The 24,991-nt window shown below is 36.4% G+C and overlaps 1 protein-coding gene across 3 annotated transcripts in view; it reads left to right on the top strand.

Moving 5' to 3' along the window:
• Window positions 1-24,991, top strand: part of ERCC8 (ERCC excision repair 8, CSA ubiquitin ligase complex subunit) — a 57,125-nt gene that overhangs the window by 17,427 nt on the left and 14,707 nt on the right. For all 3 annotated transcript variants that reach the window (XM_017852402.1, XM_017852403.1, XM_017852404.1), the window contains exons 3-7: window positions 2,974-3,055; window positions 4,079-4,147; window positions 5,285-5,351; window positions 8,080-8,180; window positions 9,396-9,520. In XM_017852402.1, the coding sequence (XP_017707891.1) occupies window positions 2,974-3,055; window positions 4,079-4,147; window positions 5,285-5,351; window positions 8,080-8,180; window positions 9,396-9,520 (444 nt within the window). The remainder of the gene's footprint in view (window positions 1-2,973; window positions 3,056-4,078; window positions 4,148-5,284; window positions 5,352-8,079; window positions 8,181-9,395; window positions 9,521-24,991) is intronic.

Here is a 24,991-nt window from a genome sequence, read left to right as displayed (position 1 = left end):
AGGCTTTGTTTTTGTCTTAGGGAAGGGGTGTTAAGATGAAAAAGACTTGAACTTTTAGTGCTGTTGGGAATGAGCCAGTGGGGACAGAGGTTATAAATACCCAGAAGATAATCTATAGGGTGAGATTTCTGACAGTGCTGAAGGGAATCTGAACACAAGTAGGGGGATTAACGTTAAAAATGGGGAGGAATCTCAAGACCAGCCTGGCCAATATGGTGAAACTCCATCTCTACTAAAAATACAAAAATTAGCTGGGCATCGTGGCGGGCACCTGTAATCCCAGCTGCTCGGGAGGCTGAGGTAGGAGAATCACTTGAACCCGGGAGGCAGAGGGTGCAGTGAGCTGAGATTGTGCCACTGCACTCCAGCCTGGGCAACAGAGCAAGACTCCGTCTCAAAAAAACAAAAAAAAAGGTGGGGGGGAGGAATCATGTTTCTATGATAACAGGAGTGAAGAAGGAAAAAGGATAAGTGGAAGTAAATGTGTTTGTAGGTTTGTTGGTAAGACATTAAGGAAATTCTGATTGAGTGACTCCTATTTTCTCCTTGAAATAAAAGATCAGAAGTAAATGTGTTTGTAGGTTTGTTGGTAAGACATTAAGGAAATTCTGATTGAGTGACTCCTATTTTCTCCTTGAAATAAAAGATCAGATTACCTGTTGTGACTGAGTGGGTATATTTGTGGAGAAGATTTGAAATAGCTGAGGAATACTGCAGAGAATACTAGTGAAATATAGTGGGACTGGCAGTCATTACTGAAATCTAGAGGAAATGAATAGTCTTTTATAGTGATGTCACACTGCCCTAATTGTAAGATTTTTTACCTGGGTAGAGCAAGGGATTGGCCAAGTCTGGGCTCATGGGCAAGTCTGGCTCATGGCCTTTTTTTGTAAATAAAGTAGGTTTTGGACACAAATATTGAAGCTGCCTTTGCAAAAATTATATCAGTGAGAAAATTGTGACAGTAGGGGAGATCTGATCTAACCAACACCTCCTCTTGCCTTTAGCCTTCAAGCTGCCTTAATTATTCCTGGACTTTGGCCAAGCTAACTTTGGAAGACATTTAGTTAATACTCCATTTTTTAATTTTATTTACTTATTTATTTATTTTTGAGACAGAGTTTCACTCTGTTGCCCAGGCTGGAGTGTAATGGCATGATCTTAGCTCACTGCAACCTCTGCCTCCTGGGTTCAAGCGATTTCTCCTGCCTCAGCCTCTCATATAGCTGGTATTACAGGCGCCCGCCACCACGACCAGCTAATTTTTGTATTTTAAGTAGAGTTTCACCATGTTGGCCAGGCTTGTCTCATACTCCTGACCTCAAGTGAGCCACCTACCTTGGCCTCCCAAAGTGCTGGGATTACAGGGGTGAGCCACTGCCCCCAGCCATTTTATAGTTTAAGTGATAATAGCCCTTCTCCAAAACTCAGCCACCTTTGTAAAGCTAATGAGAGACCACCAGACTAGGAGGAGTAGAGGAGCCTAAATTCTGCTAAGATACAGGGTCAGCAGTGGCTCACACCTGTAATCCCAACACTTTGGGAGGCCAAGAAGGGTGGATTGCTTGAGCCCAGGAGTTCGAGACCAGCCTGGGCAACATGGCAAAACCCCATCTCTACCAAAAATACAAAAATTAGCTAGTCTCATAACCTGGTCTCAAAAATAGATAAATAAATAATTAAAGAGACATAAATGATTGCCAGCCATTATTCCAGAGGTCACAAGATATATAACTTCCCCAATTACTCCTGTAGATAACATCACAACTGCAGAACCTGAGATTGGCCTTTTGAGATATCTTTTCAGGATTTTTTCACGTCTGACACCTGTGGCACCACCTGGACCTGCCAACTGCCCCTGTGGCCCCACCCAAAAGTGGCTCAGTGCACAAGAGGACCATTCCCCACACCTTATGGTTGCACCCGCAACCAGTCAACAGCAAGCACCCATTCATTGCCTAACCACTCCCACCCCTTCCCTCAAACTACCTTTGAAAAACCCCTAACCTACAAGACTTCAAGGAGATTGATTAATGTTAATAAATCCCATCTCCCACTTGGCACGGCCAGCCTTGCATCAGTTAAACTCTTTACTGCAATGCCATGGTCTTCATGAATTGGTTTTGTTTGTGCAGCAGGCAGAAAGAACCTGGTAAGCAGTTACAGTATGTTCATTTACTGTCTATGACTGCTTTAACACTGCAGTGACAGAGATGAGTAGTTGGTCCTGAAAGCCTAAAATATTTACCATCTGACTTTAACAGAAAGTTTACCAACCCCTAAGGTAGATCAATTTGGATGTAAGTACAGAGAAGGCAGACATTTGGAATCACCCAGGGTTGAAGTCTTGACAAATGGAAGAATATTAGCAAAGGAATTGCAGATATTGGCAGTTGACTTTGGTATTGGTATTGGACTTTGAAATCCAAGCTGGAGAGTAAGAGAAGTAGATGAAAGGAACTGATAGGGGTTCCAGAGTTTATTCGAATTTCTTGAGAGTATTTGGTGGGGAAAAGCTGAAAATTATAGAAGATTGTGGTCATAGATAACTGAAATATATGATTTCAAAGAAGGGGCAATTCTAGATAGTGACAGTGTCCTGGGTGTGGTAGCTCAGGTTATATGGAACTGAGATACATCATCCATGTAGTGTTGACTACATCATCCATGTAGATGCTGAGCTCTCTCCCCACCAGGTTGGGTGGAAAGGAATATGGTAAGCCACATACTTGTATTTTCTTAATTTGTGGGATTTATTGGGAAAACATATTTTTTTCTCATAGAAGGGAAAAGAATGTTGTAAATGACAGGATTTCAAATTATCAAGGTTTTTTGGGGTATTACATTCCTATGTTTAAGTTGAATTGCTAACAGTCAATTTAAAAATAGCTACAAATTTAGGGAAAAGTAAATAGAAATCTTACTGCTTTTTTACTTAAACCTGATACTTTTTTAATGTCTTTTGATTACCAGACTGCAGATGTATTTAATTTTGAGGAAACAGTTTATAGTCATCATATGTCTCCAGTCTCCACCAAGCACTGTTTGGTAGCAGGTTTGTAAGTGTATTCTTTTGTCTTTTGAAATATTGAAATCTTTCTCCCTTTTTATTTCTAGTTAGTTTTGATGTAGACATTTTAACCCACAAGAATATCACAATTCTTTATATATATATGTACTATTTATATTCAGTTCAACAGATATTGTGCAAGGCAAGCACTATGCTAGTGGCCAGGATTCAGAGAATAAGAGCATATTTCTGTCCTCTAAAGAGTTCCTTTTAAACCACCGAAGTTTCAGAGATTTTGCATGAATAAAATTTGGCAACTTTCCCAATTTGACACAATAAAACAAGGAAATTATTTCTTTCTCTAAGATTGTGATTCAAATTAAGCATCAATTTATATAAAAGCACCTGCAACAAACATCTTCATATTATAAGGGAGAAAAAATGATTTTCTGGTATCAGGTATCTGGGCCCTGTGATTCATTATTTTTGTGGCACCACGTGAGTCTCTACCTCTGGATATCAGTCAGCTCTTTTATCTGTAAAGAAGAGCTAGGAACTAGGTTGTATTTGAGGTCCTTTCAGTCTGTGTCGAGTTTCCGTGAATCTGTTACTAGTGATTGGAAGTATATCATTAACTTGGAAAAACTAAGCTATTAAAATACAATGATTTGATGTGATAAAATGGAGACCTGTACATACATACATACACATTTACCAATATAAATTTCCTGGGTTTGATACTGTGTTTTAGTAAGCTCACACATAATCGTTGGGGAAACCTAGTGAAGGGTACACAGTTCTCTTTATACTAGCTTTGCTGTTGCTTGCAAATCTATAATTATTTCAGAATAAAAAATAAATGGAATAATAGAGGTTTCTTACTACTAAAATGTAACTGTAGTTAAAATAACTTTTCTAAATTTAACATTAAAAATGACAATGTATTTTTGGCTTATATCTTTATATTTCTGCGTGGATACAGTGAAAATGTCATGATTACTAATGATAATGTCTTGTTTCCTTTTGATGATGACTTATGATAAAATTAAACCGGTTCTGTTTTTACAGTTGGTACTAGAGGACCCAAAGTACAACTTTGTGACTTGAAGTCTGGATCCTGTTCTCACATTCTACAGGGTATTTTTATTTTATTTCAAACAGCAACTACTTTGAGTAAACAATCCAATAAAAAGAAACGTTACTAACAATGTATTCTTTGTAAGTGACATGACTGATGTACTTTGTGCTAGTTGTTAAAAGCCAGCAGGGAAATAAAGATCCTTCCGTGCATTATTCTTATAAAACTGAACCACTGAAAAGACATTTATGTGAACAGTGGTCATTGGGGAAGCTCAAACGATAAGAAAAATAGTTCTAACTCAAAATCTTGTGTTATTTCTACATTTAAAAAAACTAACGCAACACACATCAGTGTATTTGTCTCATGTATTATTTAATATTCTGGCTAATGAGTAAATATTGTTCTTAATATTTAGGTACATTTTTTCTCAGTAAAACATTTTAGAAAATGTATTGAAGTAATTCTTTGGTAAAGGTGTATTTAAATTATTCTTGCTACTTTTATCAGGATTAGATTGTCTAATTCTAAACAATGAAAAGATAGAATATAATTTATATATTTTTAGTCATCTCAAAGAAACATATAACATATATTAAGAAAAGTTGGTGAGATGGGTAGCATTTTTGACATTATTATGAATTTTTATTAATATAAGCTGAGCAGATGGAAATGTCTTATGTGAATAGTTCAGTTAGGTAAAAGTGAATTAAAATATTGAAATCACTTACCCTTTGAACTTATCACCTGTACTTTCTAGAAAAAACCATTTTATATAAATGCTTTTCTACAATCATGAATTAAAGTAATTTTCTCTTATAACTTTATGAGAAATTGGGAAACATTTTTATCCTTTAAAATGTTTATCTTGTGTATTTTATTATAGTAACTGAGCTTGAGTTATATGGATTTACTGCCATAGGCTAACTACTGTATTTAAAAAGAAAGACTTACTTAACTCTGTTTTTTCCAAAGCAAAACTAGTTCTTTTACAATAAAATACCATGTGTTAGAAATACTCCTGTAAACTTCACATTAGCATTGAAATGTAGATTATTATAAATCTAAGAAATGACCATATCTATTCACATTGAGTGTTTAGCCTCACTTTCTTCAGAATCAGTCAAAATTATTGGCACTTTATCTTCTGATTTTTTGGATATCTTGCAAGACTTTTCATATAGTTATATTTGCAGGTCACAGACAAGAAATATTAGCAGTTTCCTGGTCACCACGTTATGACTATATCTTGGCAACAGCAAGGTAAAATTATTTGCTTTTGAAGTTAGTAATTAAGAATAAGCATTTTGAAAAGTCTACATTTATGTAATGTATGTATTTTAGCATATTTAATTATGAATTCACTCCTTTAAAATGAAGTATTGAGTTAGAAATTTTAATTCATGTCACCAAAAGAAGTCTTCCTTTGTATTCTAAATCTAATCCTATCCACCTTCAAGGTGTCTCACCTTAGAACACAGAGGAACTGTGTTGTGTCATTCTCACACACAAAAGTATAACACTGTGCAAATTTTTAAATAGAGCGTTTTTATGCATTATCTTTAACCTGGAATTCTTTTGAATGTGATATATCCACACATTAATTGATTCAATTTTCTGATATTTAATGACTTCCTCCCACATGCCAAGCATTGTGCTAGGGACACAGGTAACTAAGGCTTCGAAAAGCCAACAATCTAATGATCTAATGAGGCATATAGTCAAAAATCAGTGATTACAGGGCATCCTGAAAAATGCTTTAATAGAGGTACGTCTCTGGAAGGAGTAATATAGGAAAAGAAAGCAGGATCACTTAACTCTGAGAGGATCAAAAGATGTGGGGAGGTTTATTTGTTTGCTGGAGAAAAAGAGTATTGCATATTTATATGCTGGGGAAAGAGTACCAGTAGAGAGAAACAGGTGAAGATAAGAAATGGAGGGAATAATTGGTGCATTAGGTCCTCGAACACACAGAAGTGATTAGTATCAAGGGTCCAGATGAGGGTGGAGGGGACACCTAGTTTGGCACATGAAGAGCACTGTGAGACTAAATGGAAAAAGGAAGAGGTGAACGTGGATACAGTTAAGTTTGTAGCTTTGGCAGAGAAGCTCAAGAAATTCAGACTTAATGGCTTCTCTTGGTTTTTAGTGGAGTAGAACTTGATGTCACCTCTTGAAAATATAGGAATGAGGATGCAATTTTGAGGAAAGATAGTATGGATCTGGAATAATAGATTGAAAGAGTGAGGGAGCTGATTAAGGGCACATAGGATTACTGGGCAGTTGTTCTCAGCTGAAGATGTAGAGCACAGCTGTAATAAGCCACAGAAATTAAAACATTAAATGAAAGAGGCTTAACAATTTTCAGTGTCTAGAGTAAAGTACCTCAGTGCCTGAAAATTTAGAATTGAGTAAATTTAGTGAGTAAAAGGAAAAAAATAAAATCACAAAAAGGCTTGTAGGAAGGATCAAGGATCTAATGAAGTAGGAGAGTTAGACTAAGAAAACTTAAAAACTGAAGGGATAGGAAGTAGTAATCAAATATTTTGATATATTTTCATAAAGCTTTAAGTAGAAGAAGAATTATTACAAAAGCTATTCATATTAATTTTATAAAGATCTGTGTCTGGATTTTTTTTTAAGTTGCCAGCCCTCGCTCCCTGCCACAGTTTAGGCCCCAGAAAAGCTTCTGTTAATAATTGGCAGAATGTGATGTTGAAATTTACCATTTCTAACGTGCAGCAAGGTCTATAATGTAGCCATAAGAAAACTGGCTAAAGAGGTATGAAGGTTAGGAACTAGGTGCTGGTTATGCTTGGGTGGATTTTACATTTTCATGCTTAACTTGGTTTTCATCAGATAAGAGGAGAGCTAAGAAGCTTTCAATTATAAGAATACTCCAGGAATTTGAATCAGTACCAGAATGGACCTAGTAATCAGTGTTAAAAGTTGGATATTTTCAAATCTAATCTGTTTCAGAAGAAACGTAAATCCTCATACTGATTTCATTTCTCTCACCTGGAAAGAAAGAAAACCAACTTAAGAATGGGAAATGCTAGCTTTTTGCTGACTATTCCAGTTGGCTAGGTTTGATGGTCATCTGTGAAAAGAATCGAGATTATAGAAACCAGTACACCCTGTGTGTATATTTTTTTTAAACTTATAAATAAAAAAATAGGCTTATAAAAATGTAATGTAGTGCTCTCTCATTAAAATGACATTGATAAGCCCCCTGGGTTACAATATTGTTGAGGTCCTTGTGAGGACATGATAGCATCAGTTGAACTGATTAGGAGCACATCGGATTGCCGGGCATTTTTCTTTAGAAATAATCTAGAAGCTGAAATAGATGTCTGATCATAGATTTACTTTTCTTCTTTTCGCTTACTTGAAAGAAAATGGAAGTAAGTGTTTAATTTCTAGGCAACATTAAATATAGTTCTCACATATATGGCAAAGATTGATTTGAGTATAGGAAACCAAATGGAAATGCATTGTCCTCATTATTCACCTTACTCTTACCGTTTTTTATATAAAAAGGAAAAAAACACCAAATCATAGCAAATAGATTCTTGAGCAAAGTGAAATTAGTTAACTGCTTGTCTTGACAGCATTTGGATAAGAAGCAGTAGAGAAGGTATGGTAAGGAACTTACTAGGAACAAGCTACAAGCCTTTCTGGTCCTTGGGAGAAAAGATGCTCATGTAATTTAAAACGGTACAAAAAAGCAGCAAAATTTTGTTCTTGTTATCTGGAAAAGAAAGGTGACTTTTTTTTTTTTTTTTTTTTTTTTTTGCTATTTACTCACTAATTTGAGCTATTGTGACTATTGAATATTTGCTGAAAAGGCGAAAATTCAACAACCCTAATGTATGAATACATACGTACCTATATAACAAGACCTCTGTGTGCCGTAAAACTAGAAAGGTGGGTGAGGGGTACAGTCATTGTCCTAGCTACATATGTCAATGTAACACTTATTTATTCTCAGTGCTGATAGTAGAGTAAAATTATGGGATGTGAGAAGAGCATCAGGATGTTTGATTACTCTTGATCAGCATAATGGGAAAAAGTCACAAGCTGTTGAATCAGGTAAGGAAGAACATGTTAATGAAGAAATACGACGGTGATAGTATTTTTTCACATTGAACATTTTTAATTGAAGCCAAATAATAAATGCATATTGACAAATTGCGAACTTTATCATTTTTTAAAAAGGCATTCATCATATATCACTTTCTTAATTTATGTAAAAAAAACTTATGATTCTCTTTCTTTAAGATACAAATAAAATGGCAGTTTCATTTGCCCCAAATTTTCAAAAGTAGAAATTTTCTGAATTAACTTGCTTTACTTATTTTGTTTTGCTCCATTGAGACCAACTATACAAATTCAATGCCATTTAAAAAGTCACAATAAATTACAGAAATAGTAACATTTTGTGGCCATTGTATCAACATAAAATTGTGTTAAATGTGAGTCAGCTGCAATCCATGTGACAAAGTACCTAAACTGCATTTTTACAGTAGAATTTAATTCCTATGTAGAAATTTTGGTATAGAATTAATTCTGGACCAGAAATATATTAGAATGGACTATATAAAACCTATGATTGTTTTATATAGTTTTTAAACTAAAAAACTATGTATTTTTAAACTAAAAAACTATATAAAACAATCAAAGGTTTTATATAGTTCATCTAATTAATTTCATATGTTAGAATTTATATGGTTTTTTAAAAACCTTATGAACATGTAATATATAAAACATGTTCTATATGTTTTTAAATTAATTAGGCTGTTTTAGAATATGCTTTCTCGAACTTGTTAAAGTTTTGAAAGTGATATAAATTTTGAGACTACAAAGTCATCCTTCCTGGTTAAGGTTTTTTTTTTTAATGGAAAACACAGAATTTATTGATTTTTAATAGTCCCATGGAATTATTTTTTGGTTAGCAATAAAAAATATTATATAAGAGAGATGAAAGGCATTTAATTTTAAATTTTAGTGTTAAGCTACACACTTAATTGAATTTCATGGCACAGCTTCCTTGCTGGAAAAAAAAAGTATGTTTGGCAGAAATTTTTTCCCTTTTTTCTTGTTTTCCTCTATTTTTATGGTTCTGATTTATATAGTTTATCCTATTCAAATAATCTAAAGAGTTGGTTAATTTTAAGTATAATCTACTTACATTTTTTAAGTAACTCAAGTAGTTGTCCTTTAATATGTTTAAATAATTATATCATCAAATATTAAATATGTCCTGAATACAAGAACAGATAAACTGAACTATATTTTTCATTGCAGCAAACACTGCTCATAATGGAAAAGTTAATGGCTTATGTTTTACAAGTGATGGGCTTCACCTCCTCACTGTTGGTACAGATAATCGAATGAGGCTCTGGAATAGTTCCAATGGAGAAAACACACTTGTAAGAGATTTTTAAGTATATATTTGGGTATAAATTAAGAAATGGATATGTGACATACACTTGATTTTTTTTTATATATACGTAACTCATTTATTCCCTTTGAATGACAGCTCTTTTTAAAAATGTGTTTCCATTACGTGGACTAGTAATTCTCAACTCAAGACAACCCACCCTTACCCACTACCTACCACATTGCCCCTACTTAGCAGAGAATCACTGTTCTACTGAGCCACTGTTCTCAATGGGAGTGCAAAGTGTAGTAGAGAAAACTGTTCTCAATGGGACTGGAAAGTGTAGTACAGAAAAAAAGACTGAGGACTACTGATATAAATTAAAGATATTAAGCTAAGTAATCAAATTTTATATAGGTTGTGTATCCCTAATCTGAAAATCTGAAATCTGAAATGTTCCAAAATCTGAAACTTTTTGAGTGCTAGCATGACACACAAAGGAAGTGCTCATTGGAACATTTCAGATTTTGCATATTCAGATTAGGGATGTTCAGGCAGTAATGCAAATATTCTAAAATCCAAAATACTTCTAGTCCTAATCATTTTGGATGGGGATACTTAACCTGTACTATATATGACTTGTAAGCAAAATTCACAATGAATTTTATGGTGCTAGAATATGTAGTACTTTATTTAATACTACCGGAATAAATATATTTTGAAGGTGCTATATTCTTATGTGACTATTAATACTACTGGAATAAATATATTTTGAAGATGCTGTATTCTTATGTGGCTATTAATTTCTGGTACTTGTTTTTATGTATGTTGTAGTCTTACCAGGTATGCCTATGGTTTAGTAATTTTCAGAATAAACTGCTAAAAGCTTATAATTTGGTGATAATAATAATAGCTAATATTTATTGAGAGCTTATATGTCAGATACTGTGCTAATAATAATTAGCATTTAATTTGCCAGGCAGTATTAGACAGCAGTGGGTAAAACATGGAAAAGTCCTATCCTCATGGAGCTTACATTTCAGCAAGAGGATGAAAGGCATCGATCAATTAATAGATGGACAGATGGATAAATTATATATTAGATTGAGTAAAGACTGAAGAAAAGCAAAGCAAAGAAAGGAGCACAGGAAATATTGGGAAGTTGGAGTTGCTGTTTCACATAGGGCAGTCAGGGTAGGCTTCACTAAGGTGACATTTGGCCTGAAGGAAATGGGGAAGTGGCTCATCAGTTGTTTGCTGAGGGATATCATTCTAGTCAGAGAAAGAAAAAAGGTACAAAGACCCTGAGGCGAGAACTTGCTTGGGATACACAAGGAAGAGCTAAGAGGTTCTTGCCTTGGAATATGAAGGGAATAACAGATGAGGAACAGAAGGAACTAGGGTGCCAGAGCATACAGGCCCTGCAGGCCTTTGTAAGGGCTCAGGCTTTTCTCTGGATGAGATGGAAAGCCACTGAAGGCTTATGAGTGGAGAAGTGACAGGATCACTCTGGAAGAGTAACTGGGAATGTGTGTCAAAGTTTAATGTGATAAATATAAATGGTACTGAATGTATATATAAATTGTTCATGTGGTTCTATTCCATTTTTCTTTCCTTCTTAAAGGTGAGTCTCATGCCCTTTGGATTTTTTCTAGTCCATATCTAGAAATATTTAGATAAGTCCATATCTAAAATAGTGTGTTGAAAATGGATAATACATTTTAGAGTGGACTTGATCAAAGTAAAAGTAATTCATGCATAGATGACTAGGGTATCCCAGAAACTGACCTACATAGAATACTTAACAGTTGATACCAGAAAAGATTACTTTAAGGGAAAACACACTGTCTTCATATTTTTAAAGAGCTATCAGAGAGAACCAGTCCTTCCATTTAGTAATTTCTTTTTTTTTCATTTTAAAGTTGACAGGCCAGGCATGGTAGCTCACGCTTGTAATCCCAACACTTTGGGAGGCCGAGGCGGGTGGATCACGAGCTCAGGAGATCGAGACCATCCTGGCTAACACGGTGAAACCCCATCTCTACTAAAAATACAAAAAATTAGCTGGGCGTGGTGGTGGGCGCCTGTAGTCCCAGCTACTCGGGAGGCTGAGGCAGGAGAATGGCGTTAACCCAGGAGACAGAGCTTGCAGTGAGCTGAGATCACACCACTGCACTCCAGCCTGGGCAACAGTGCAAGACTCCATCTCAAAAAAAACAAATAAATAAAATAAAATAAAGTTGACAGATGAAATGGTACATATGTATGTACAGCATGATGTTTTGAAGTAAATAGAATATATACATTATAGAATGGTTAAATCTAGCTAATTAACAAATGTATTATCTCATGGTTATTTTTGCAATAAGAATACTTAACAACCACTGTCTTTGCATTTTTCAATAGCACAGTATATCATAATCAACTGTAGTCACCATGCTGATAGATCTCTTAAACTTACTCCTCCTGTCTAACTGTAATTATATATCCTTTGACCAACATCTCCCCAAAACCCCCTTTCTTCTAACCACCCCAGCCTCTGGTAACCACCATCTACTCTACTTCTAAGAGATCAACTTTTTCAGATTTCACATATGAGCGAAATCATGGAGTATCCATCTTTCTGTGCCTAGCTGATTTCACTTAACATCATGTCCTCCAGGTTCATCCCTGTTGTCACAAATTACAGGATTTTCTTCTTTTTATAGCTGAATAGTATTCCATTGTATATGTACACTACATTTTCTTTATCCATTCATCCATTGATGCACACTTCGATTGATCTCATATCTTGATTCCATATCCATTCATCCATTGATGCACACTTAGATTGATTCCATATCTTTTGAATAACGTTGCAGTGAACATGGGGGTGCAAGTATCTCTTTGACACACTGATTTCATATCCTTTTGTTATAAACCCAGTAGTAGGATTGCTGGATCATGTGGTAGTTCTATTTTTAATTTTTTGAGGAACCTCTATACTGTTTTTCATAATGGCTGTTCTAATTTACATTCCCACCAACATCCTTGCCACATTTATTATCTTTTGTCATATTGATAAAAGCCATTATAACAGGTGTGTCTCACTGTGGTTTTGATTTATATTTCTTTGATGATTATTGATACTGAGCATTTTTTTGTGTACCTCTCTTGGCCATTTGTAATTCTTATTTTGAGAAATGTCTTTTCAGGTATTTTGCCCATTTTTTAATAGGGCTATATATTATCCTGCTCTTGAGTTGAGTTGCTTATATGTTTTGGATATTAATCAAATATATATGGTTTGCAAATATTTCCCCCTATTCTATAGGTTGCCTCTTTACTCTGAGGCTTATGTCCTTTACTGTGCAGAAGCTTTTGAGATTAATGTAATCCCATTAATCTACGTTTGCTTTTGATGCCTATGCTTTTGAGGTCATATCCAAAAAGCCATTGCCCAGACCAATGTCACGGGGCTTCTGTCTTGTCATTTTCTACTAGATTTTTAGTTTCAGGTGTTATATTTAAGTCTTTAATCCATTTTGAGTTGATTTCTTTTGTATATGGTGAGAGAGAGGATTTACTTTCATGTTTCTGCATTTGTAGATCCAGTTTTCCCAATACCATTTATTGAAGAGATTATCCTTTCTCTATGTGTGTTCTTGACATTGTTGTCAAAAATCAGTTGGCTGTTCAATGGATGGATGTATTTCTAGGCTGTATACTGTCCATTGATCTGTGTGTCTGTTTTAATGCTACTATGATGCTGTTTAAGTTACTGTAGCTTTGTAGTATGTTTTCAAGTCAGATCTCAGCTAGAGTGTGATGCCTCTAGCTTTGTTATTTTTTCTCAGGATTGCTTTGGCTATTCAAGTTCTTTTATGGTTCCACATGAATTTTAGGATTGTTTTTTCTATTTCTGTGAAGAACGTCATTGATATTTTGATAATGATTGCATTGAATCTGTTGATTGCTTTTGGCAGTATGGATATTTTAACAGTGTTAATCCTTCCAATTCACGAACACAGATGTATTTCTGTTTATTTTTTGTTTAATTTATTTCATCTGTGTTTTACAGTTGTCAGTGTAGAGATCTTTCACCTCCATGGATAAATTTATTCCTAAGTTTTTTGGGGTTTTTTTGGGGTGTGTGTGTGTGTGTGTGTGTGTTTTAGATGGAGTTTCGCTCTTGTTGCCCAGGCTGGAGTGCATTGGTGCAATCTCGGCTCACTGCAACGTCCACCTCCTGGGTTCAAGCGATTCTCCTGCCTCAGCCTCCCTAGCCCACCACCACACCCAGCTAATGTTTTGTATTTTTAGTAGAGACAGGGTTTCGCTATGTTGGCCAGGCTGATCTCGAACTCCTGACCTCGGGTGATCCACCCACCTCAGCCTCCCAAAGTGTTGGGATTACAGGCATGAGCCACTGCGCCCAGTCAGTATTTTTTTATATAGCTATCATAAGTGGGATTGTTTTCTTGACTTCTTTTTCAAATTAGTTCGCTGTTAGTGTATAGAAACACTACTGGTGTTGGTATATTGATTTTTATATTCTGCAACTACTGAATTTTTTTACTAGTTCTAATAGTTTTTGGCTTGAGTCTTCAGTGTCTTCTATAAGATTATGTCATCTGCAAGTAGGGACAGTTTAACTTCTTCCTTACCAATTTGGATGTCTTTTATTTCTTTCTCTTGACTAATTGTTCTTATTGGGACTTCTAGTACTGTGTTGAATAGAAGGAGTGAAAGTGGGCATCCTTTCTTATTTCAGATTTAGGGGAAAAGCTTTTCACTTTTCCCCCATTCTGTGTGATGTTAGCTTTGCGTTTCTCATATATGGCCTTTACTATGTGTAGGTACATTCATTCTATACCTAATTTGATGAGAGTTTTATCATGAAGGGGTTTTGAATTTTGACAGATGCTTTCTACATGTCTCTTGAAGTGATCATGTGCTTTTTGTCCTTCATGTTGGTAATGTGATGTATCACATTTGTTGACTTGCATATGCTGAAAAATCCTTGCATCCCTGGAATGAATCCCACTTTATCATGGTGAGTAATCTTTTTAATAAGTTATTGGAGTAGATTTACTAATATTTTGTTGAGGATATTTACATCTATGTTCATTAGGACTATTGGCCTGTAGTTTTCTTTTTTCTTTTTTTCTAAAATGGAGTTTGCTCTTATTGTTCGGGCTGGAGTACAGTGTCGCAATCTCAGCTCACTGCAACCTCCACCTCCTGAGTTCAACTGATTCTTCTGCCTCAGCCTCCCGAGTAGCTGGGATTACAGGCAAGCACCACCACACCCAGTTTTTGTTGTTGTTGTTGTTGTTGTTGTTGTATATTTAGTAGAGATGGGGGTTTCACCATGTTGGCCAGGCTGGTCTCGAACTCCTGACCTCAGGTGATCTGCCTGCCTCGGCCTCCCAAAGTGCTGGGATTACAGGCATGAGCCACTGCATCTGGGCTGTAGTTTTCTTTTTTGTTGTTGTTCCTGTGTCATCTTGGTATCAGGTTATTGCTATCCTTGTAGAATGACTTTGGAAGTATTTCCTCTTCAGGTTTTTAGAAGAGTCTGAAAGAATTTATACTAGTACTTCTTTAAAGTTTGGTAGAATTCATCAGTGAAGCCACCTGGCTCTGGACTTTTCTTTGATGGCAGACTCTTTACTAGTGATTTAATATTCTTACTTATTAGCCTGCTCAGATTTGTTGTTTCTTCATAATTCAGTTTATTTCTTCTAGGCTATCCAATTTGTTGGTATGATGTTGTTCCTAATAGTCTCTTACGGTCCCTTGTATTTCTGAAGTGTATCTGGTATCAGTTGTAATGTCTCCTTTTTTATCTGTGATTTTATCTACTCTCTTTTTTCTTTTTAGTTAGTCTAACTAAAGGTTTGTCAATTTTATTTCTCTTTTCAAAAAACAACTCTTCATTTCCTTCAACTTTTTTTTTTTTTATTATACTTTATGTTTTAGGGTACATGTGCACAACGTTCAGGTTTGTTACTTAGGTATACATGTGTCGTATTGGTGTGCTGCACCCATTAACTCAACATTTACATTAGGCATATCTCCTAATACTATCCTTCCCCACTTCCCCCACCCCATAACAGGCCCCANGTTGTTTCCTGACTTTTTAATGATTGCCATTCTAACTGGTGTGAGATGGTATCTCATTGTGGTTTTGATTTGCATTTCTCTGATGGTGAATGAAGACAAGCATTTTTTCACGTGTCAGTTGGCTGCATAAATGTCTTCTTTTGAGAAGTGTCTGTTCATATCCTTTGCCTAGTTTTTGATGGGGTGGCCGAGATCTGGCCACTGCACTCCAGCCTGGGCGACAGAGTGAGACTCCATCTCAAAAAAAAAATTTTTTTTTGTGGGAATCTAAGTCTCTTTGTATGTTTCTAAGGACTTACTTTATGGATCTGGGTGCTCCTGTACTGGGTGCATATCTATTTAGGATAGTTAGGTCTTCTTGTTGAATTGATCCCTTTACCATTATGTAATGGCCTTCTTTGTCTCTTTTGATTTTTGTTGGTTTAAAGTCTGTTTTATCAGAGACTAGGATTGCAACCCCTATCTTTTTTTGTTTTCCAATTGTTTGGTAGATCTTCCTCCATCCCTTTATTTTGAGCCTATGTGTGTGTCTGCATGTGTGATGGGTCTCCTGAATACAGCAAACTGAAGGGTCTTGACTCTTTCTCCAGTTTGCCAGTCTGTGTCTTTTAATTGAACCATTTAGCCCGTTTACATTTAAGGTTGATATTGTTATGTGTGAACTTGATATTGTAATTATGATGTTAGCTGGTTATTTTGCTCATTAGTTGATGCAGTTTCTTCCTAGCATCGATGGTCTTTACATTTTGGCATGTTTTTTGCAGTGGCTGGTACCGGTTGTTCCTCCCCATGTTTAGTTCTTCCTTCAGGAGTTCTTGTAGGGCAGGCCTGGTGGTGACAGAATCGCTTAGCATTTGCTTGTCTGTAAAGGATTTTATTCCTCCTTCACTTATGAAACTTAGTTTGGCTGGATATGAAATTCTGGGTTGAAAATTGTTTTCTTTAAGAATGTTGAATATCGGCCCCCACTCTCTTCTGGCTTCTAGAGTTTCTGCTGAGAGATCCGCTGTTAGTCTGATGGGCTTCCCTTTGTGGTAACCCGACCTTTCTCTCTGGCTGCCCTTAACAGTTTTTCCTTCATTTCAACTTTGGTGAATCTGACAATTATGTGTCTTGGAGTTGCTCTTCTCAAGGAGTATATTTGTTGCGTTCTCTTTATTTCCTGAATTAGAATGTTGGCCTGCCTTGCTAGGTTGAGGAAGTTCTCCTGGATAATATCCTGCAGAGTGTTTTCCAACTTGATTCCATTCTCCCCATCACTTTCAGGTACACCAATCAGATACAGATTTTGTCTTTTCACATAGTCCCATATTTCTTGGAGGCTTTGTTCATTTCTTTTTACTCTTTTTTCTCTAAACTTCTTCTCTCACTTCATTTCATTCATTTGATCTTCAATCACTGATACCCTTTCTTCCAGTTGATTGAGTCAGTTACTGAAGCTTATGCGTTTGTCGTGTAGTTCTCGTGTCATGGTTTTCATCTCTATCAAGTTGTTTAAGGACTTCTCTACATTGGTTATTCTAGTTAGCCATTCGTCAAATCTTATTTCAAGGTTTTTAGTTTCTTTGCGCTGGGTTCGTCCTTCTTCCTTTAGCTCGGAGAAGTTTGATCATCTGTAGCCTTCTTCTCTCAACTCGTCAAAGTCATTCTTCATCCAGCTTTGTTCTATTGCTGGCGAGGAACTGTGTTCCTTTGGAGGGGGAGAGGCGTTCTGATTTTAGAATTTTCAGCTTTTCTGCACTGCTTTTTCCCCATCTTTATGGTTTTATCTGCATTTGGTCTTTGATGATAGTGACGTACAGATGGGTTTTTGGTGTAGATATCCTTTCTTTTTGTTAGTTTTCCTTCTAACAGTCAGGACCCTCAGTTACAGGTCTGTTGGAGTTTGCTAGAGGTCCACTCCAGACCCTGTTTGCCTGGGTATCAGCAGCAGAGGCTGCAGAAGAGTGAATATTGCTGAACAGCAAATGTTGCTGTCTGATCATTCCTCTGGAAGATTCATCTCAGAGGTGTACCCGGCTGTGTGAAGTGTGAGGTATCAGTCTGCCCCTAGTGAGTGATGTCTCCCAATTAGGCTACTCGGGGGTCAGGGACCCACTTGAGCAGGCAGTCTGTCCGTTCTCAGATCTCAAACTCCATGCTGGGAGAACCACTACTCTCTTCAAAGCTGTCAGACAGGGACATTAACATCTGCAGAGGTTTCTGCTGCCTTTTGTTTGGCTATGCCCTGTCCCCAGAGGTGGAGTCTACAGAGGCAGGCAGGCCTCCTTGAGCTGTGGTGGGCTCCACCCAGTTCGAGCTTCCTGGCTGCTTTGTTTACCTCAGCAATGGCAGGCGCCCTTCCCCCAGCCTTGCTGCCGCCTTGCAGTTAGATCTCAGACTGCTGTGCTAGCAATGAGGGAGGCTCCGTGGGCGTTGGACCCTCTGAGCCAGGTGCGGAATATAATCTCCTGATGTGCTGTTTGCTAAGACCCTTGGTAAAGTGCAGTATTAGAGTGGGAGTGACCTGATTTTCCAGGTGTTGTGTGTCACGGTTTCCCTTGGCTAGGAAAGGGAATTCCCTTCCCTCTTGTGCTTCCCAGGTGAGTCAATGCCTTGCCCTGCTTCGGCTCTCACTCCTTAGGCTGTACCCACAGTCCTGCACCTACTGTCCAACACGCCCCAGTGAGATGAACCCAGTACCTCAGTTGGAAATGCGGAAATCACTCACCTTCTGTGTCGCTCATGCTGGGAGCTGGAGGTTGGAGCTGTTCCTATTTGGCCATCTTGGTGCCACCTCTCTCACAAATCTCCTTCATCTTTTATATTATTTGTCTAGTCTGTATTTTATTTATTTCTGTTATGATATTTGTTATTTCCTTTCTTGGACTAATTTTGGGTTTACTTTGCTCTTGCTTTTGTAGTTCCTTGAGATAACAACATTAGGTTGTATTTGAGGCCTTTTTTTCATATAGACATCTATTGCTATAAACTTCCTTCTTAGAACTGCTTTTGCTGTATCTCATAGGTTTTGGTAGCTGTGTTTCTGTTTTATTTTCTCAAGAAATTTTAAATTTCTCTTTTAATTTCTTCATTGACCCATTGCTTCTTCAAGAGCATGTTGTTTAATTTTCGTGTACTTGTGAATTTTTCAGAGTTCTTCCTGTTGTTGATTTCTGGTTTTATATCATTGTGGTTTGAGACAATACTTGATATTATTTCCATCTTTTTAAATTTGTTATGCTGTGTTTTATGGCTTAACATAGGATCTATCCTAGAGAATGTTTTATAGTCAATTAAGAAGAATGCGTATCTTCAGCTGTTGGATGGAATGTTCTGTATGTGTCTGTTCGGTTCATTTGGTCTGGAGTAGAGTTTAAATCTTACGTGTCTTTGTTGATTTTATATTAAATCTTATGTGTCTTTGTTGATTTTATATGTCAGAGTGATCTATCCATTGCCAAAAGTAGGGTGTTGAAGTCTCCTGTTATTTCATTACAGTCTATCTCTCCCTTCAGATCTATTAATATTTGCTTTATATATTTAAGTGATCCAATATTGAAAGCATATGTATTTACAATTGTTATATCTTCTTGCCGAGTTGATCTTTGTATCATTATGTGAAGACCTTCAGTGTCTCTTTTTACCATTTTGACTTAAAGTCTATTTTATGTATTTAAGTATAGCTTATCCTGCTCTCTTGGTTTCCATTAGCATGGAATTTTTTTTTTCCTACCTTTACTTTCAGTCTGTATGTACCCTTAAAGGTAAAGTGAGTCTCTTGTAGGCAGCATATACATTGGTCTTGTTTTCTTATCCATTAATCATTCTATGTCTTGTGATTGAAGAATTTAATCTATTTATATTTAAGTTAATTATTGATAGGCAAGGAGTTACTGGTACCATTTTCTTCATTGTTTTGTAGTTGTTTCGTAGATTCTTTCTTCCTCTCTTACTGTCTTCCTTTGTGTTTAAGTGATTTTCTCTAATAGTGTTTTCATTCCTTGTTTTTTGTTTTTAGTGAACCTATTATAGGTTTTTGCTTTGTATTTACAACAAGGTTTATAAAAAACTTCCTATAACAGGCTATTTTAAGCTGATAACAACTTTACTCTGATCTCACACACACACACACACACATGCACACACACAAACTCTGCACTTAAACTCTACTTTCCCTACCTCATATTTTCAATTTTGGTGTGGCAGTTTACGTCTTTTAATATTGCATATCTTACAAAAAATTATTGTAGTGATTATTATTTTTAATAGTTTTGTCTTTTAACCTTTATGCTAAAGATATGAGATTTACACACCACCATTACAGTATTAGATTATTCTGAATATGACTGTGTACTTTTACTAGTAAATGTAATACTTTCAGATGTTTTTGTGTTATCCATAAGGATCCTTTTCTTTCAGCTTAAACTTCCTTAGCATTTCTTGTAAGACAGGTCTGGTGGTGATGAGCTCCCTCAGATGTTGTTTGTCTGGAAGTCTTATCTCTCCTTCATTTCTGAAGAACAACTTTTCTTGGTACAGGATTCTTGGTTGGCAATTTTTTTTTTCTTGCAACAATTTAAATATATCATCCCATTATCTCCTGGCCTTTAAGGTTTCTGCTGAGAAGTCTGCAGCTAAGCGTATTGGAACTCCATTATGTGTTATTTGCTTCTTTTGCTACTTTCAGGATTCTCTCTTTGTCTTTAATCTTTATTTGCATTGAATGTGAAAAGATACCTTTGACCTTCTTGTACTTGAATATTTGTATCTTTCTCCCAGTTTGGAAAGTTTTCTGCTATTATTTCTTTAGATAATCTTTCTATCCCCTTTATCATCCTCTACTTTATTCCCAATAACACGTATGTTTGCTCTTTTGATGCCATCCCTTAAGTCCTGTAAGTTTTCATTTCTTTTCATTATTTTTTCTTTTTTACCTGTCTTCAAGCACACAGACTCTTTCTTCTGTTTCATCAGTTCTGCTATTGATGCTCTGTATTGCATTTCTTATTTTGTTTATTGTATGTATCAGTCCAAGATCTCTCTTTGATTTTTTTACAATTAATTATTTTAATCTCTGTTAAATTTCTCATTCCAGTCACTTACTGTTTTCCTAATTTCATTGAATGGTTTCTCTGTTTTTTGGTTTGTTTTGTTTTGAAGTTTCGTAGGCTTCCTTAAAACAGCTATTTTTGAATACTTTATCAGACCTTTCCTATATCTTCATTTCTTTAGGGCCAGTCACTGGCATCTTATTTTGTCTTTTTGGTGACATCATGTTTCCCAGATTGCTCTTCATCCTTGTGGTCATTCATCAATGCCTGAACATTAAAGAAGTAGATACTTATTTTAGTCTTTCCAGTCTGGCTTTGTCTGGGAATATCCTTCAACAATAAGCCTGTCCAGAGATTCTGGGCTGTTCATCTGGTGTCATCCCTAAGCCCTTGACAATGGTAGCACTATAGGGTGCCCTATGCCCAGGACTACCATGACTTGGCACAGTGCTGAGGCACACCTGAAATCCATGGCCACTGAAGCTTGCCCATCACTGGAGTGTCCTTGAAGCTGGCAGTTGGTGAGACCTGCCTGTTAACGTAGGTTATTTGGAGGCCAAGCCCAGTGTAGTTGGCCTTTGGTGATGCAGTCCACAACTTGAGTCCATTTCACAGGGAATACTGGTTCCCATGCCACACCAGGATGGGTCTAAGACTTAGTCCATGCATTCTGGCCTAGAGTCAGAGGCTGTGGGGATCTGTCTATTGCTGGGTTTTATTGTGGTAGGCATGGTATTGGGGTCTAAGACAAAGTCCTATGCTTACTTACCCTTTTCCCGCAAGCAGATAGTATCACTCTCCATGCTGTGCTGCCTGGAGTTGTGGAAGGGGTAATGCGGGTAAGCTATAGTCAGGTACTATGATGTCTCATCTGGTTTCATTAGCTCTTGTGAAGCTTTTACGTGGATAGTTCAAATTGATGTTTCTGCAGGGGTACAATCACTGGAGAGTCCTTTTGCACCCTCTTGCTTCTTTCTCCTTCCATGTAGTAATTGAGAGCATTCGGCAGTTATTTAAGCTGATATCATGAAAGACTTGTCAGGGTTTCAGTGTTCTCACCCTGTAAATTGGGAATATTGTCTACCTAAAATTCAGTTGTAAGAGTAAAACACAGGTAAATAAAGAGTAGTATTGTACCTGCTAAATAATAGGTGTACCATAAATGGTAACTGTTTTTATTATATATTGTTGCTTTAGTAATAGTATCTTTACTATAACTTTTTTAAAGCATAGGTATACACTTTTGATATATGTATAGTTATTTCTAATTCTGTTGTGAGTCAATATGTTTAATAAAGTAAAATCTCTTAATTTTTGGATAAAAATCACATTTTTTCCCCTCATACCTTGTAAACTCCCTGAGGTATGTTAACCACCCTCTGGAGACCATTGCCATAGAGTACAGAACAAGTGCCTACCGGGAAACTTCACAAAGTAACAGGTTTTGGCACAAGAAAAGAAAAAACATCTTCAATTTTTGAGCCCACAAGTGATTTGATAACAGCATTGCTTTAGAAAGATTAATATGATATTAACTTGCAGGATGGATTAGAGGAAAAAAGCCTAAAATTTAAAAAGTAGGTATTCTGATGTTTACTATTTTAGTTACTGGTTTTATCCGTCACCCTATGAGTCTATTCTTTATTCTTTCCTGTCCCTCATCCCAACTATTAATTCTTCCTTCTCAATTTTTTTTTTTATCTGTCATCCCTTCCAGCCTCACTGTTGGGGTTATCTCTTTATTTAATTACTCTAACATCCTTTTAATTTTTCCCAGACTCAAATCCCAGGGGAAAATTCTCAGTAGTTCCCCAGTATTTTCAGGTTATTAAAACTGAATGCCTTTGTCTTTTGAGTGTAAGACTTTACTAAGCAGTGCCTTCTAGATTACCAGCTTTGTGTCTTACAACTTTACCATTTTTTCCCCTGACTTTGGACTACTTAGCAGTCTTTAAATATACCATGTTCCCTCATCCTTTCATTCTGCTGCATAGACTGTTATGTTTGCTTTAGCATACCCTTCTTCTTCTTCCTGTCCTAGCGGCTTCTTAGCTTTCAAGACTCTTCTATCTTTAATTCCTCCAGTCTAGCTTAGATGCTCCCAGAATATCCTGTGCTCACTTGTATTGTAAGGTACTGTGATGATCACTTCACAGAATGAAAGAAAAATCATTTACAACAATACGGCACAGTGGTTTCTAATTGATGTAGTCTAGGTTCAGTTATTCACTAGCCAAGAGACCTTGATCAAATTATTTAGCTTTTCTAAGTGTTTTGTTTTTGTGTAGTAATGCCTATCTCATCATATTCCTATTGTGCTGAGGATATGCAATAACATTTGTATAACACTTAGCACATTATCTGGTACAGCAAATGTTGACATTCAGTAAATGCTGTATGTCAGTATTGTTAATTATTATGCTGGTACTTGTTTGACAGTAAAATGAGCTGCCTTATGATGTAGTTTCTGCATCAACATAGGTATTCACTTAGTGACTAGATATGTATCTTTCCGGGGGCAACAAAAGGAACACATATTAATATAAGGGAACTGGATTTGCCATCATCCTATCCCAAGTCCACAAAATTCTCTTCCCCTATCAAAATCTTTCCAAAGCCTGCCTTAAATGCCACTTTTAAGACGTCGCATCTTAAAGTAGCCTGTGCCTCAAGACTTTCATAATAATGTTTAACATACCACTCTTCATGATAAGCATTTATGTTCATAAAATGGGGTTCTTAGATAATTACCTAGCACAGTGTGTGACATAGTAAGCACTTAATAAATGGTAAATCCCTCCCTTCCTTAATCTGTTATTTGAACTTCATTCCATAGGCATTGGAAAGATTTTGACAGTTTTTGAACCCACAAATGATTTGATCACGATGTTGCTTTAGAAATATAATATGAAGGCCAGGTGTGGTGGCTGATACCTGTAATCCCAGCACTTTGGGAGGCCGAGGCGGGTAGATCACCTGAGGTCGGGAGTTCAAGACCAGCCTGACCAATATGGAGAAACCCTGTCTCTACTAAAAATACAAAATTAGCCGGGCATGGTGGCGCATGCCTGTAATTCCAGCTACTTCGGAGGCTGAGGCAGGAGAATTGCTTGAACCTGGGAAGCAGAGGTAGCAGTGAGCCGAGATCATGCCATTGCACTGCAGCCTGGGCAAGAAGAGTGAAAACTCCATCTCAAAAAAAAAGAAATATTAATATGACATTAAGTTGAATGGATTGGAGGAAGAAACCCTAAGGACAAGACAAAAGTTAATGCACTGGTTCAATATTCATACCTCATTCAACACTTCCCAGTTCATATTTGGAAAGGAATGTGGTATACTGGGAAGAACATAGGTTTTGTAGCTAGGTGTCCTGATAAAACAAATGTGAATAAGCCCATCACAGTCTAGCAGTTTATAATTTTTCCAGGGGGACCAGTGAAATACTAGTTGAAAACTGTTTTGTATTTTTTCTTCATCACCCCACTCCCATATCATTGTGCAAATTGTTGCACATGTAGCATCAGAAAACACAGATGAGGGAATGTTATACTTTTAAACATGTATAGGAATTAATCTAGGAACTTACTGAATATCTTTGTTCCAGGTGCTCTCATATGGATTATTTCATTTGCTTTTTCACAATAAAAAACTCTAAGTAAATGATGTTAACTCTGTTTAACAGATAAGAAGAATGAAATGAAGTGGTTAAATCATTATTCATAAGGGACAAAAGAAAGATGAGTGTTTAAAACCCAAGTCTGCCGAATATAAGTTTAATATTTAACCCACTATACTGCTGTTGCCATGAGGTAGCTAAATGCATGTACCCATTTCTGGCCCAAGTTAGTCTAAAGGGAAAGTAAGCCAAGTATAGTATCCATAGATTATTAGCATATATCCATTTTGACCTCAGGGCTTTTATTTGTGTGTATGTGTATGTGTATACATACACATATATATGTGTGCTGCATGACAAGGCCATGAGGAGGGCTTATTACAAGGAGTTCCATAAGTTGGTAGAATACTCTTATGTGATTCTGGAACACACGTTATGTGTATGAAAAAATGTTTAACTATAAAGAGAAGGGATATATATGTGTATATATATACATACATATATACATATACACACACATATATGTATATACATATACACATAAATGTAATGCATATACACACATATGTATATATACACATACATATATACACATACACACACACACACACACTCCCATCTAACCTTTGAGGGAAAAAAAATTAGTTTTGTTTTTTTTTTTTTTTTTTGAGACAAAGCCTCACTTTGTCACCTAGCCTGGAGTGCAGTGGTGCCATTTCGGCTCACTGTAACCTCTGCCTCCTGGGTTCAAGCAATTCTC

This window comes from Rhinopithecus bieti, unplaced genomic scaffold (genome assembly GCF_001698545.2).
Source record: "Rhinopithecus bieti isolate Rb0 unplaced genomic scaffold, ASM169854v2 scaffold_33650, whole genome shotgun sequence".
Taxonomy (NCBI): Eukaryota; Metazoa; Chordata; class Mammalia; order Primates; family Cercopithecidae; genus Rhinopithecus; species Rhinopithecus bieti.
The sequence above is the reverse complement of the archived record's forward strand: the minus strand, read 5'-3'. Positions and strand labels throughout refer to the sequence as shown.